At 36.5% G+C, this 15,006-nt stretch overlaps 2 protein-coding genes across 2 annotated transcripts; one reads left to right on the top strand and one right to left on the bottom strand.

Moving 5' to 3' along the window:
• Nucleotides 1-8,765: 8,765 nt before the first annotated feature.
• Nucleotides 8,766-10,945, bottom strand: K441DRAFT_639337 (uncharacterized protein). The gene is made up of 3 exons (XM_067646576.1): nucleotides 10,689-10,945; nucleotides 9,759-10,634; nucleotides 8,766-9,691 (listed from the first exon to the last, which is right to left on the bottom strand). The coding sequence occupies exons 1-3, from the start codon at nucleotides 10,749-10,751 to the stop codon at nucleotides 8,960-8,962; spliced, it is 1,671 nt and encodes a 556-aa protein (XP_067502344.1). The 5' UTR covers nucleotides 10,752-10,945; the 3' UTR covers nucleotides 8,766-8,959.
• A 173-nt stretch (nucleotides 10,946-11,118) lies between these two features.
• Nucleotides 11,119-12,904, top strand: K441DRAFT_639334 (RTA1-domain-containing protein). Its single transcript, XM_067646575.1, has 4 exons — nucleotides 11,119-11,670; nucleotides 11,720-11,797; nucleotides 11,846-12,280; nucleotides 12,352-12,904. The coding sequence occupies exons 1-4, from the start codon at nucleotides 11,417-11,419 to the stop codon at nucleotides 12,614-12,616; spliced, it is 1,032 nt and encodes a 343-aa protein (XP_067502343.1). The 5' UTR covers nucleotides 11,119-11,416; the 3' UTR covers nucleotides 12,617-12,904.
• Nucleotides 12,905-15,006: the final 2,102 nt, after the last annotated feature.

The following is a 15,006-nucleotide window of genomic DNA, read 5'->3' as shown; positions in this document are numbered from 1 at the left end:
CGTATTAATCTAAATGTTTTAACTTTATTCGCGGGTACTAAGTTATATCTCTTGCTTTTCTAGTCCTCTAATTATTTCTCTAGATCCTTTAACGTTATAATTAAGGCTCCTTTAATATAAGTTATGGCCTTCTCTATAATTAAGTAGTCCTAAATAACTTGTTTATTTAACCACATATAGAAATCTTCCTCCTTATTATTATATTGTTGCCTATACCACTTTTAGTATAGCTATTAGAGTATATTTAGCTTATCCGTAAAGAAGTATCTTCTTATTACTATATTGTAATAGCCCTTTATATATTATTCTTTGAACCTAATAGGGATTTTTAAATCCTCTTTATTTTCCATTTTAGTAAGCTATTTAGCTCTTAGTATGCCTGCCTTAGGCCTATTAGTAATTCTTTATATAGGTGCTCTGTCCCTTATATAACCTAGTAACTAGATCTCTTATCTGGTTTCTATTCTTGCTATACGATAATTCTTTACCTAAATTCTTCTATAGTTTTTTTTAGTTTACGTCTTATAAGTAGATCCTTAAAGTTTTCTTACTTCTTAATTATAGTATTAATATTTTAATCCTATTACTAAGCCTTACTCACAATTTCTTTAATAGTCCTTATTCTATTGCTAAAATCTTAGTCCTATAAGATTTTTAATCCTAAGCTTACTTCTATCTTAAGCTTTACTCTAGCCATAGTCTAACTAGGCTTCTTTAGTGTTTTTATCTCGTTTTAAGAGTCTTAAATCTTACTTATCTCGTCTTAAGAGTCTTATACCTTTAGGAAACTTCGTCCTAAGCTTATTTATATATTACTAAACTAAGCCGTTACTCTACTCTATTAGTTATTATCCGTTATAGGTCCTTAAGCCTACCTTATCTTATCTTAAGCTTTTAGCCTTTTACCTTTATTAAGTGCCAAAGTAGTTTACTATCCTACTTTTCTTACGTCTTATAAAGCGATAGACATCGTATTTAGTAGGGTCTTAATCCCTACTAATATTCCCTATTCTATAGTAGAATTATTCTCTACCTCTTATATAATATCTCTAAGGTCTATATACTCCTAGTAAGCTACCTTTATTACCTTATCGTCACTAAATATTTTGCCTATATTAAACTTATTATCCTTAATATCCAATCTACGAACTAGTTTATTAGTTCCTTTAAACTCTAATAGTTTTAGCTCCTGCGGCTAATAGCTTACGCTATACTTAGCGTCCTTATAAATTTGGTATGCGTTATTATAATAAAATGCAAAACTTTTAATTAAATATTCTTTTGTTTCTTATAGCATATTATTATCCCTCTATATATATATATTGTCTACTAGTCTTATTCCTTTTACTATATAGTAACTCTAACTACTTCTATAGTCCTTAACATAGTAATCCTATTTTCCGCAATTTATATAAGCCCCTTCTTTAAACCATTTTTCTTACTATAAAGTCCGCCTAAACGTCTTCTACTACTAAGACCCCTAGTTTAGCCTCTACTCCTTAAATCTCTAATTACTTAATCCTTATTCTCTAGGTTTCCATAATTTCTTATTTTATTTTTTAGATTCTTTAGTCCCACTTAGGTCTATTAGCTCTACGCTATACTATAGTTTTTAACTTTAACTTTGTTAATGCGTACTCTACGCCTTATATGACTATAAAACTCTATCCTAACCCTTCTTAGTTTACTCTCTTTAGTAGATCCTATTATTAATCTTAATTACTTAATTAATTAAATTCCTAAGAGTATCCGCATCTTCTATTAGGATAATTATATCTTAGACTTTTACCTTAAGTCTTTATTTATACTATGCTATAAGCGCTTTATTATTCTATTTAACTTATATTACTAATATTTAAAACTATATCGTATACTTAATTACTAAAGTTCTCTATACTAGGTTTTAAAGCTTTTTTTCTACTATAGTAGTTGCCTCCAGGTTTTTAAATGTTTGCGTTAAGTATTCCACAAACCCGTTTTAACTTAAGAATATATACTATACCTTCTAGTTAGTAGTTATTATACTATACTCCTATACCTCTATAAGGTAAGATTTAAACTACTTAAGTGCCCTTCCCATTAAGAATAATCCTACGTAAGTAACTTAATCTATAGGCGTTCCTAGTTTAACTCCTTCCTATATAACCTTAAAGTATATTTATATAAGAAATCCTTTAAGCTTTAACTTCTCTCCTAAGAATTATTTAATTAAGGGTAACTTAACCTTAGCTGCTCCGATCCCATTAATCCTTTCTTTAAATATCCTATTATTATCTATTAATTAATTAACCATTTCCTGTAGCTGTCTAATAGTAACTAGTTATGAATTAGTATTTGCTATACTAGTGTTATTACCTAGTCCTAATGTAATTGCTGCTGTGGACGCCGTCATAGCTACTACTTTTAGTAGCATATTATTTAACTTCTTTTACTATAACCTTAGTAGTAAATATATAACAAAGCCTTATAGGAAATGCTACGGTGGACTTATTAATAGGCTGGGTATATAGGTATAGAATAATTAACAACGTAAATATAACTAGTAGAGTGGTTACCTAATAGATTAACTCCAATTATATTCTAAGATTTACTATAAAAAGAGAAGAACTCTCTAGGTAGGGACTGTAGTCCTTTAAATACACAACTATACTCCTAAGAAATCCTCCTTATACGTAAGGTACGTCTTATATATAAGGTATATAAGTTCCCCTTATTCCTCTTATTTAATACGTAGCACGTTATATAACCTTAGTTACCATTTCTCGTTATATAATTCTATTGGCTCCATCCTAGACCGTGCCTTAATTAACTAACTAGCTACTTCCAACTCCTCTCCTAGTAGTTATAATATTATACTTAAAGCGTCCGTAATACAGCTCGCCGTTCTTATTATATTGCGATAGCACTCCTCTTAGTACATAATTAGACAAGTTTGTTTTAATAATATATTTAATCTTAGAATTAAAGTAGGTAAGAATTAGAGTAGTTATAAAACAATATTTTAGGTTCTTAAAAGCTTATTTATATTTAGTAGTCTACTTAAATTTTATATTCTTCCTTATTAAGTTTACTAATAATTAGGCGATTTTTAAGAAGTAATTAATAAATTAATAATAGAAGTTTGCAAATCCTAAAAATCCTTAAATATTTTATATACTACTAGGACTTTCTTAGTTTATAATTACGGCGACTTTCTTAGAGTCTATTTTAATTCCGTTATAGGATATAATTAGGCCTAAGTATATAACTTTAAACACGTAGAACTTATATTTCTTAATATTACATTATAAGCCCATATCTTGTAGGCGTTTAAGGACTATTTAGATATATTTCTAATATTTAAAGCAAAGATAAGTAAATTAAGATATTATTAATATACGTGGTAATAAATATATTAAGGAATTTATAAAGCGTATTATTAATATATTACTAAAACATACCTAAACCGTTCTTTATACTAAACGGCATTACTAAGTATTTAAAGAGTCCCTATTATATAAAAAAGGCTATATACTTCTTATCTCCTTTATAGATACGAATTTAATTAAAGGTGGTAACTATATTAAGCTTTATAAAATATCATGCCTTTACTAAGCAGTTAAGCGTTTTTTAGAGTAGGGGGATTAGATATTAGTTTTAAATTATAATTGTGTTTAGGGCATAATAATTAACATAAAATCCCAAGCCTCCTCCTAGCTTTTTAATAAATAGTATAGGTAAGGCGAATAAAGATTAACTAGGACAAACAAATCCTTTTTCTAGATACTTATTAAGGTATTATTATATTATATAAGCAGTTCTTCTTATAATATACTATATAGCGGACCAAACTTTAGTGTTATACTAGGCTTAAGTTCTGTCCTAAAATTATGCTTATCTTAGTACGGGGGTAGTTAGTTAGTAAATCGTTTTTTAAACTTATTAATTAGATTATAATACTCTTTAGATATAAGAGGTTAAGGGTTAATATATTACTTTAGTTCTAGCGCTTTTTAAAGATCTTCCATTATTACGGCGAAGATCTTATAATCTTATCTTTTTACTAATAAAATAAACGGCGCGGCCTGTATAAAGGCAGTGGCTAAAAGTACCTAGCCTCCCTGCGCCACAAATAAGCCACGAAATTACTTTCTTAGCATTCTATATTAGGAAGGAGGCTAGTATAAAAGATGAATTTTAGGTCTTTATAACGAGAGTATAGATATATAACATTATAATAGCTACCTAGTATGGTGGTAAGGTATAGGGTTACTGCTCCTGCCCACTGCCTCGTCTACTACCTCGTCCACCACCTCGTCCGGTAGCGGCTTAAATATCGGTATTTATACTGCTATAAATCTTTATAGTAAGGGCCTAAGCCCTTAAACAGATATTATATAAGTTACCTATTATATATAATAGGATATAATAGGATATAATAAGAATTTAATGGATTTTAAAAGCTTGTAGAGTATAGAACTAAGGGGAGAGCTGCATACGCCGCAACCCCGCGGTGCGCGCTAAGTATCGCTTACGCCACACTAAGCTACTAAAGGCTAGCGCACACAAGGCGGGGCCAGGTACTTTTGGCCGCTGCCTCCATATTATATAAATTTTAAGAAATTTTAATAAAATATCTTTACATTCTTTACTATAATTAGCAGTTATAACTTTATTATATTAGTTCGGGGTTTATAGTAAGGGCAATTTATATTATATTAAATTTAAATAGTTGTATATATATTTATAGAGCAAGTAGTGTTTTAAGTAATAACTTTAATAATAGGTTGTATGGAACTTTAGTGTTTTTTTAACCTAGCTAATTAAAGGGTCGTGTTGTTTTAGCTATCCGTATATAAGTATTACTTTATATTACTTTAAGGGTATTATAAATAGGGAAATATATTTAAGGTGTTTACCTATTTATACTTTTATAAGAGCCTAATATGTTACTTCGCTATATATTACAGGTTTACTATTAAAGCCTTATAGGCCTTAGGGCTTATTAAGTTTCTTTAAATTTAGACGTTAAGTTTTTGCGTAGTTTATATTAATAAAGCCTATACTAGTAGCTCCGCTATCTATTAGGATTTATATATCCTTCTATTTTTTAAGTATTTAAATTTCGCTAAGTATATTAAGAGAGTTATGTTATATATTAGCACTAAAAGAGCCTAAATACTTATACTCTTCCACTTCCTATCCTAAGGCGCGACTTAGCCTTAGAATAACTTACTTTCTAAGTTAACTAAAGGTAAAATGCTTTATAGTAACTAAGTATAATTTATAGAATAAGTATAATTTAAGGACTAAGAGGAACTTTAATGGACCTTTTTAAAAGGATAAGTTCTGTAATTTTTTTTAAATATATCCTTATTTACTACATCTAAAGCATTCTCCGTTTGTGGCTTAAGTTCTTTATTTATTAGTTCCTAGGGGTATATATAAAACTTTTTAGGTTTAGAAAGAGATCGCGTTTTAGGGTATATGCCGGTTTCGTAAAGTTTTAAATATAAGGCGTAGTTAGCTTTAAAGAATTTATTTATTATATTAAAGGTCCTTATTAATTTGTTAACATATTATAGCAAATTTAGGCAGGTTTTTTAGTAGTTCCCTACTTACTAACTAGGCTCTAATCTTATCTAAAATATCTTATTAAAGAGCAGTAACTTTAGCGGCTTTGTTCTAATCTAGTTTGCTAATAAGGCCTAAAAATTCTAAAAAGAAGCTAGTAAAGTCTTAGTTCCATTATTATTGGTTTTTAAGTTTAATAACAGCTATATATTTACGGCTAGCGTTATTATATATTTATTCTAATAGAGAGATAAAGGTTTTAAAATTAATAAAAGTGCTATTACGGAAGAGTAGATCTATAGTTTATACGCCTATATCCTTACTTAAATAAGATATTCTATAGCTAACTTTGCTAGCTTTAGGAGGGTATTAGTTCTAGTTTATTAAAAGTTTAAGATAGAGCTTAGTTATAAAAGGATATAGGTTATTTTAGTTTCTATTAAATATTAGAGGGTTAGGGAGCTTTTTAGATTTTATAATAGATATTGGATTTATTATAGATGCGGGTTAAGCTACTACTACTAGTTTAAGGTTTACGTTTAACAGGCTAGGCTTAGATATAGTTATTTTAATTTTATTTATAGGTGGTATTGGGGTCTTTAATGTAAGTGCTTTTACGTTATAGAGTTCTTTATAGATTGCTTCTATTAATTACTAGTACTAAGCTAAGGCATCTATAAAGGACTGTTGCATTATAGTTAACTATTCCCTAACTTAGGTTATAATACTTATAATTAACGCGGAGGATGCGGGTTTATTTACTATTTTAATAGTAGTTATATAACGCAAGGTAATACAAGGATTTAACGAGGCTTTAGAGTAGATTTAAAGGAATAAATATATTCTATCTAAATCTAGGGATATAGCTCTTATAGAGAATAAGACGTTACGTAAAGAAGAGAAAGAAATAACGAGAGAATCTTATAATTAAATAGTTAGGGGTCTTAGTGGTCGATGCGTACGTATATGCGCACGCGGTCTTTAACGGACTTCGGTAGAATTTAATTAATTTTAATAGAACTTTGGCAGAAGTCGATCAAGCTAGCAGAATTTGGCAGAATTTGGCTAAAGCGTCGGAATTTGTCTATTAAGTGTTTACTAAGACATTCCTACTTATAACTAGGCTAGTCCCGTTATATATATACGCCCTAGTTACTTACTAAAAAGTAACATTCTAGAGAATTATTTAGTTGGTATAGGCTTAAATATAGCCCTTTACCTAAAGCGGCTGCTAATTTAGCTAGGGGCTTAGCGCGTATAGATTTTATATAGCTGCCCTTACGGGATTTAAAAGCTTTGCCTTCTATTTACTAGTCTTAAATTTACTAATAAGGATACTATGTTTTTTCTTTAGATAATTAGCAATATAGTTATTGCCGTTAAGGATAAGTAGAGCGCCTAGTTTATAAGCTAGGTGGCAACTTCTATATAGCTAGAGCCTCTTTTACTGTCTAGCGTCTTCTAGTATAAGTTAGCTCTATACTACTATATTTTTAACGGGCTGTAATTTCTAGATATTATATACTTATTTAGCACTTAGTATTTAAAATCGTTAGTAAAATATTGCCCACTAATATATAAATCGTTCTATTTAATAGGAAATACGCAGCCGTAGTATTATTTAGCTAGAGAAGGAAGTTATAATGCGTATAGGTTAAAAGGATTTATTAAAACGCGCTGTTCGCCCTTATTATTAATAGTAAGGGGTATAAAGGCCGCGGAATTAGGTGTTAAAGGTACTAAAGGACTTAATTAATATAAAGCTTATAATGTAGATAAGGAAGGAGTAATAGGTGGAGCTTAAAGGCCTAGCTGGCGTGTGTAAAATAGGGTTGTTTATAGTATCTTTACGAGTAAGGGTAGAGTACGATATTGGAATTAGAGAAGGGTTAGGGATTCTTAGTAAGGCCACAGCAAGATTCCCTAGTATTCTGTCTTTTCCTAAAGTATTAGCACTTTACTAAACCCGATATAAAAAAGTTAACTTTTAGTGGTTAGTAAACAACGCATTAGTAGAGATAATTAGGGATACTAGTAGGGGCTACACTAAGGATCTCCGTGTTTCTTATTGCTTGGCGTGCTTATAACCCCCAAACCTAATAGAAAGTTAACACGCGCTTTAAAACACTGAGATTCTATCACCACTTCCATATTAAGGCAGCGAGCTATTAGCGCGCTTCTGACCCTACTGGAAGCTTGCTGCCTACATCCTATCGCTAGCTAGCTAAACCGCTATGTAGTCTCTTGGCAGCTTCGCTGTCAGCGTCGCTGGCTATTGGACACCTTGCTCTGCTTATAAAGCATTCAATTCAATCAATTTGAAGCCTCAGTTGAGTTGAGTTAATTGATCTATAACCCTGCTGAGTTATAGCTATGAAAGATTGTTGTTGAGGTTCTGGTTCCCTAAAAATGCAGTACAGCTATTGAAATACAGAAGCCTATTTTTGATGGATCCAAAGGATCCTGTATAAGAGTGGCACTGCCTTGGCTAGGCCAGGTGCCTGGTGGGGTTATCGCTAAGGACGGAATCAGGCGTCCGTAAAGGATTTTGGATCATCTGCCCTCTTTGAGCTAGAGAAGATCTGATAGAAGTGCGGTGATACCAAAGCAGGTTTATTTCGGTCCGTGAATTTATAAACCACCCGTCTCTTGTGAGTCGTGTTCCGTCTGCTCTCGGTTTTAAGATAACCTTCTTTCCATCTGTCGACCGTAAAAAGCAGGTCAGAAGGGGAGGGCTCGTGTGTTGATTGAACTATGAAGAAAAGAGACAATTATACATGAGTATGAGTCATAGGTAGGGGGGGAGGGGGGCTCCAGGCAACTGAGACGGTGGTAAGATAACCCGACCAGGTCGACACTATCGAATCCGTGCTAATTATCCGCTTCTCAGTGAGTCCTCACTCTTGCTGAGGATGTCCAGGTTTTCAAGTTGCTTGTTAATATTATCGTGCTTGACCTGCTTTTTCACTTGGTTTCAAAGCCACATCGGCTTCACGGACATCCTGCAGCTGTTACGGGGCAAGAGGAATGCCGAACGATAGTCCTGTTCTCACCCTCCACAAAATGTTCTGACTGGCTTCTCTCGACCGGCGATACAATCGTATAGAATTACGGCCTTATCGAGGTTAAGTCTGGAGTACGTGCTCTTCTGAAATGTCTCTTAACGGACGAAGTTGCTGAGGCAAGGGCAAGAATTCAAGAGGTTGTAGTAGCTTTCCCGGCTCCTGGCCAACTAATAACACAATATGCGGATGCGATGCTCTCAAAAGCCACAAAGGCAGGGTATGAGTATTTACATCAAGTGTCGACTGTGATTTTTACCTTCGGAATATGCTCCCTGTAACTGGGCTCATGTTGCTATATTGGCTGGAAGAATAGTTCAACAAGATAAAACTCCCTTGCAACTCTATACTGGCCCGTTTGCAACTCTCCCTATAATCTCCGGGACACAAACTGTGCAAATGTCATTTACTCCCCTATTACCACCCCACCTAAAGAGAGCCTCTCGTGCGGAGCTCCTCAGTTCCTCTAAGGGAGACATCAGACAAACAATCTTAACCGGGAATATCATTGAGAAAGTTCCACCACTGGAAGGGCCTTGAGCTTCGTGATACGCAACCGAGGCTAAGATCGAAACTGCGTGTACCGTCATGCGTTGATAATACTTCTCCGGCGCGGAGGAAGTGGCTGAAATGTATTTCAGCGCAATGATATTAGCCGAATCGTACATGGCCGTAAATGTCGCCCTAAAAGGGTCACGGAATAGTAGTCCTCCAGAGGACGCCGCGAGTGTATCGCCTATGCTCTGGGAGCCTTCTTCCCGTATATAGGAGTTAGCGTGAACCCGTCGATGGTAATATGGGTCGATGTCCAATTTATGCTGCGTCCAAAACTGATCCAATTGTGAAAGTATACCCTGTGCTCTATCGAAGAGCTCGACTCCGACACTCTCCGACCTCGAGGGATCTTGGCCTTGGGAAACAGTCATGTTGTTGAACAGCGGCGCGCAATCGGGTAATTGAAGTAACACATCTATGAACTTGTCGATTGGTGCTTTCGGGTGAAGAGAAAAGGGTATTGTAGTCCAGGGTTCTGATGCAAATACAGAAGGCTCGTCCAGAGTCATGCCTACGAGTACCTAGAATTGAACATTTAGTTCACCTAAAATTAGAGATGATGAAGACACGATCAAGAGTTGGACTTACCGAACCAAATCTTGCCGAACGGAATAGCTTATGCGTTAGATTACTCTGGCATTTCTCAGGGCCCATCACCTCGAGCATCTTCACAGCTCCACCGTAATGCCGCAGCCATCCCGTCGGTGTAGTGGAAATTATGGATTTGAAAAGCGAGAGCATAATAGCAGCGCAAACAGTGCCATCAGTTGGAATTGCACTGGTAGGTGCCTTTGCTGCAAGCTGAAGGCTTTGTCGTTGGCTCTTAAGACCTCTCGAATACCATTTAATCGCTTCGATCTCAATGTCTTCAGTGCCAGTCATCCTGCCATACATAGCCATGGACGTCGCTCGGATAGAGTAGATAATAGATGACTCCTTGGTAGAAGAGAGTATATTCACGAGTTCATTCGTCCATGTGTGTAGCCCAGATTCCGACTTCTCACTCAAATTGGATGAGGATATAAAATTCGAAAGAAACAGTAGCTCAAATTGGTACCTTCGGTCAGGCTGGTATGTTGTCGGAAGCTGGAAGTGTAACTCATGGCTTGTTGGTCGATACAACGATGCAGGTTCCTGGTTTTTAGACTTGACAGCACGGCTATTGCGAGTACGGGATGGTCGAGCTTTTTCTACGGAGTTGCCACGTGGGGCAGCTTTGCTTCCACTGTCGATCGTCACGGAAGGAACATCCACTTCAAAGGGTTTACACTGCGAAGTCTCGTGGATAAAATTGAAGGGTTCACTGCCCACCATGCGCTCTTTCTGTTCAGCTGCCGTTTTTCTTTTTTCGGATTTCTGTCGTATCTGAGCAGACATATCCACAAATAGTGTTCCCTGGCGTGGACCCGAGCACTCGGCCCCGGAAATGCGGCATTGAGAACATTCGGGAGCTGATTCATCACACTTTTCCTCGACTGTTAATATGTGAAACCGGGGAGTGTTAGAGTGGAATTGTACCTTAATCTTCCGCTGCAGGCACCTTTGGCAGCCCCTGCTTCGAGCGCCATGACGTACCATCATGCACGGTTGAGAATGTATTTCAACGCTATTTGGTTCGGTGGAAGGGGAACTCACAAGCAGAGGCTCTGTTGTGGGTCCTGGTGGCACTTTGTAATCCTGGTCGGTAAAAGTTCTGGATGCGGAATCCAATAACGGACGAGGGGGCTTCAGTATTTTGGACGAAGCTGTCACCGGCAAGGGCTTGCCAGTCTCCTACAGCATAGATCATCTTTGGTGGTCCAGCTAGCTTGCTCTAAGGTCTGGGATTACTTACGGCCGAAACGACTCAAGCGAAGGCCGTAGTGACGAGGCTGAGGACCCCTGTCGGTAAATTTTTCGCATTGGGCTATTTGAGACCTTGGAAGATAAGCACTAAAACATAAAATCAGCTCCTACCTATCATACAACAACCGTTGAAGAGCTGAAAATCCTATAGCTATGCCCTACATAGATCACCCTGAATCAATTCCCAACGGCCGTAAACATGGGAAAAGCTTAAATCTCAGCCCCAATGGTAGGGTTGGTAGTAATTATACATCAACAATTCCCGACGCTCTCTTATATCTACCTACAGCGGGTCATCATTATTTGAGATTTCATCACTATTATCACTTCTATCTCTTAAGAATCTCTCATTTACTGTTACATTCTTCATTGCCAGAAAAGCATTCGTTTGGAAAGCAACAATGAATGAAGAAAAATGCACCGAAATCGGGCCAGACTGCCCTGCAGACGGTTCTGGCTTAGGTTATCCGCCAAATTTGGTCGTAAGCATCATATTTATGGGTGTATTTGGAATATCGCTGGTCTGCCATTTGGTCCAAGGGTGGAGAGCCAAGACTTGGACTTTTATGGTTGCAATGTGCCTTGGATCAAATGCAGAAGTCATCGGATATCTGGGCAGAGTGTTTATGCATAGCAATCCTTATAGATTAAGCACGTTAGTATTAATCTTCCTATTCACACAACGAATACTGAAGCTCTCACAGATTTCTAGTTCAAATCATCTGCCTCACTCAAGGTCCTGCTTTCTATGCTGCTGGACTTTATCTCTGTCTTTCAAGGCTGTACGAATTACGTTCAACGCAAGCATGGCCATATCTGACAATCGATAGTGTTATCGTCTACGGCGAAGACCTCTCCCGTATCAAACCCATTAATTATACCCGCTTCTTTATGGCTTGCGACGTCATTTCACTCTCATTGCAGGGTGCGGGTGGTGGCGTTGCAGCCAGTGCAACAACAATGAGTTCCATGACATTAGGGAATAGGCTTATGCTTGTCGGCCTTATTTTCCAGATCGTTGTCCTGGTTGTCTTTGCTATACGCTGCGCTGATTTTGCCTTCCGCGTCCACAAGTTCCCGTCAAGGAAAAACCCAGCATTCCAAAAGCTTCGGTCTTCAGCGCGTTTTCGCGGCTTTTTGGGTGCTGTAGTTGTTTGCTTCACTACCATATCCATTCGATGTATCTACAGAGCCATTGAGTTAGGCGGTGGATGGAATAATTCCCTTATGCGGGAGGAGGTTCCGTTTATTTTCCTAGAGTCTGGGTATGCCGTTCCCCCCTTCCTATGCTCGATTGTAATTTACTTTGACACTGACAAGTCTTCGCTATCCGCAGTATGATTACGATAGCCGTTTATTGCTTCATACTCTTCCACCCAGGCTCTAGTTTCCCTGACAACACCTTCAACATTCGTAGTTACAAGAAGATAACCGATGATAATAGCAAGGAAGCTATCTCATTGGTCTCCGCGCCGCACCAACCGAAGCAGGATGCTTGGCCGGCTGGCTCTCGATACTACGGCCCTGGTGCCGAAGAGAGAGCGTATTACGATCCTTCGGGAGTTACAACAGAGTATTCGAGTGGACGTCAACAGGTTTAGCTGGGTGGATGATATGAACGTTCTACACTACGAATATACTCTTGGGGAATATGTCGTGGCCGTAATATACTCGCGGAAGTTGGGGCGAAGTAGAGTAATGATTTTGGTGGTTTTGGTGCTGTAGGGGGCTTCGTGGGAGTTTAGATGGTGGCAAATTTACGTGCCTCTATTTTCATTTGCTGTTAGCTATCCCTTAACCCGCCGAAATTCGTCCATTCGGTGTTGATAAGAACCAATCATTAAGATCAATGCAATCAAAATAGTCGGGATTAGAAATATGAAGCCGTTGATATTTGCTAAACGGTTTTTAGCGACCCGATTTGATTGAACGTTATATTGAGTCGGCTGAACAAGGTCTATATCATTGGAAGTATGATTGGAAGACATGGTTGATGGTATTGCATTGATTAAATCTATATAGGCTATGCGCGTATTTCTGATCAGACCTGCGGAGGATAGGCCGGATAGCTGTCTCGGATAATAGACCTATCAGCTGATAGTATCTGGAGGCTATCTGGATAGTCTTCGGATAGCTTTAACCACATTTCTTGGCGTATAACTATTTAGAGATTTCTAAGAATATCTTTAGCTTTCTTACTAATTAGGTATCTCTTTTCTACCTTTTATTTATACCAGGGTTGCACATAATCAACGTAATCGTAATCAGCCTATAGATTTTGATTATTATATAATCACCCCATCTGATTATGATTGATTATATTGATTATATTAGTTATGTACTAATTTCCTAATTAGGATTAGATTAATTAGGGCTTGAGAGAGGCTCTATAAGTCGCCCTTACTACTTCATTCTCTTATTAAATCTACTGCCTCATTTGCTTCCTGCTTGCTCCGTGCTCCTGCCCGTATTGCAGATCGTCGTTTTATCAATAGATCCTTCAAGGTTGATAACTTTGACGGCTACATTTACGGTCGCGAAGCCTCCTAACTTAATGACCTGCTGAAGCCAGCTTTCCAAACACCTGATCGCTCTACCACTCTTGCTCCAGGCCTTGATCGCTCCCATGATATTGTTCGCCAAGCGCTAGAGAAGACGCGTTCTGCTTTAGCTGACATAGCTGGTATAGAGAGGATATCAGTGGCCATTTGTAAGAGGCGTGGGTACTCTGCGCGTTAAGTTGCTTTTAGGTAGAGGCTTGCGCAAATGTGCGTTGTAAGGAAGACATGGTAGTATATGGGTGTAAAAATACAGGCGGATGGTGATTAAAAAGGGGATATGCGTCGGCGTGTGTACACCAACTTTTTCTAAAAGCCCGCACGGACGTTTTTTGTATGTAAAAGTATAGGCTTGGCGCTTTCTAGTCAGCGCTGATCATCATGAGGAGAATTAAGAAGCAGCTCTCTTAACACTAAAGCTTTATTACTATATTCTGTTCCTACGCGTTCTTACCGCGGGTGATTATATTAATTATCATAATCACAAGGGTTGATTATAATTATGATTAGTTAGATTATATAATAATCATAACTTATATAACTAATCTAATAGTTATGTGCATCTCTGATTTATACTTCTCCTTATATTGCCCTTTAATATATATAACTTGTTCTACCTTTAACTCGCCTTCTACTTTCTTATAACTCTTATTCTATACTACTAATTAGATAATTATACATTCTAGTTAAGCTAGCCTCTTATAATTCTAATCTCTTATAATCCGTTAGAGAAGGAACGTACGACTATTAATTAACGATAACGGGCTATACTCCTATATCTCCTAAAATAGCGCCCTTACCCTAAGAGGCTAACGGAGTCTCCCTAGAGGAGCGCATCCCCTCTTCCTATAAGGAAGCTATAGCTAGTCCGTCTAACCTTATAAGACCTTTAAAAACGATTACTGCTAGGGAGTTATTAGAGCGGTCACTATATAAGACCCTATAAAAAATAAGGGAGTTAGAGATACGATTAAGATAAGTATATTAAAACTACTAAGAACAATTATAAGAATAATAGGGAGAAGTATAGACACCCTAAACACGAAGTGGACTTAAAGAGGTAACATTATGCTACGCTATAATGTTAAAAAAACCTAAATTCCGTATAAAGGAACCTAATAAGTATAATAGTAATAGTCTCCAGAACTATAATTGTTTTATCCGTTAATATAAAACTAAGTTTTAGCTAGATGTAAAACGTTACTTTAATAAGTATAATTAGACACTAATTGCTTCTACCTTTCTACGTAGCACCATTAAGAGTTTATGGATACGCTATAAGAAGAAACTTACTATACCTTTTAAATTTAGCAAACTTAAGTCCTGGTTAGTTAATTAGGTCTAAGGCCTTACTAATTAAGGGATAGATTATAACTAGTAATACTACAACGCTAAACAGTAAAAAGGCTAGAGTATAGTCTAGTTTATAAACT

Source organism: Cenococcum geophilum (assembly GCF_001692895.1).
Source record: "Cenococcum geophilum 1.58 unplaced genomic scaffold K441scaffold_30, whole genome shotgun sequence".
Lineage (NCBI taxonomy): Eukaryota > Fungi > Ascomycota > Dothideomycetes > Gloniales > Gloniaceae > Cenococcum > Cenococcum geophilum.
This window is presented reverse-complemented; position numbering and strand designations above follow the sequence as displayed.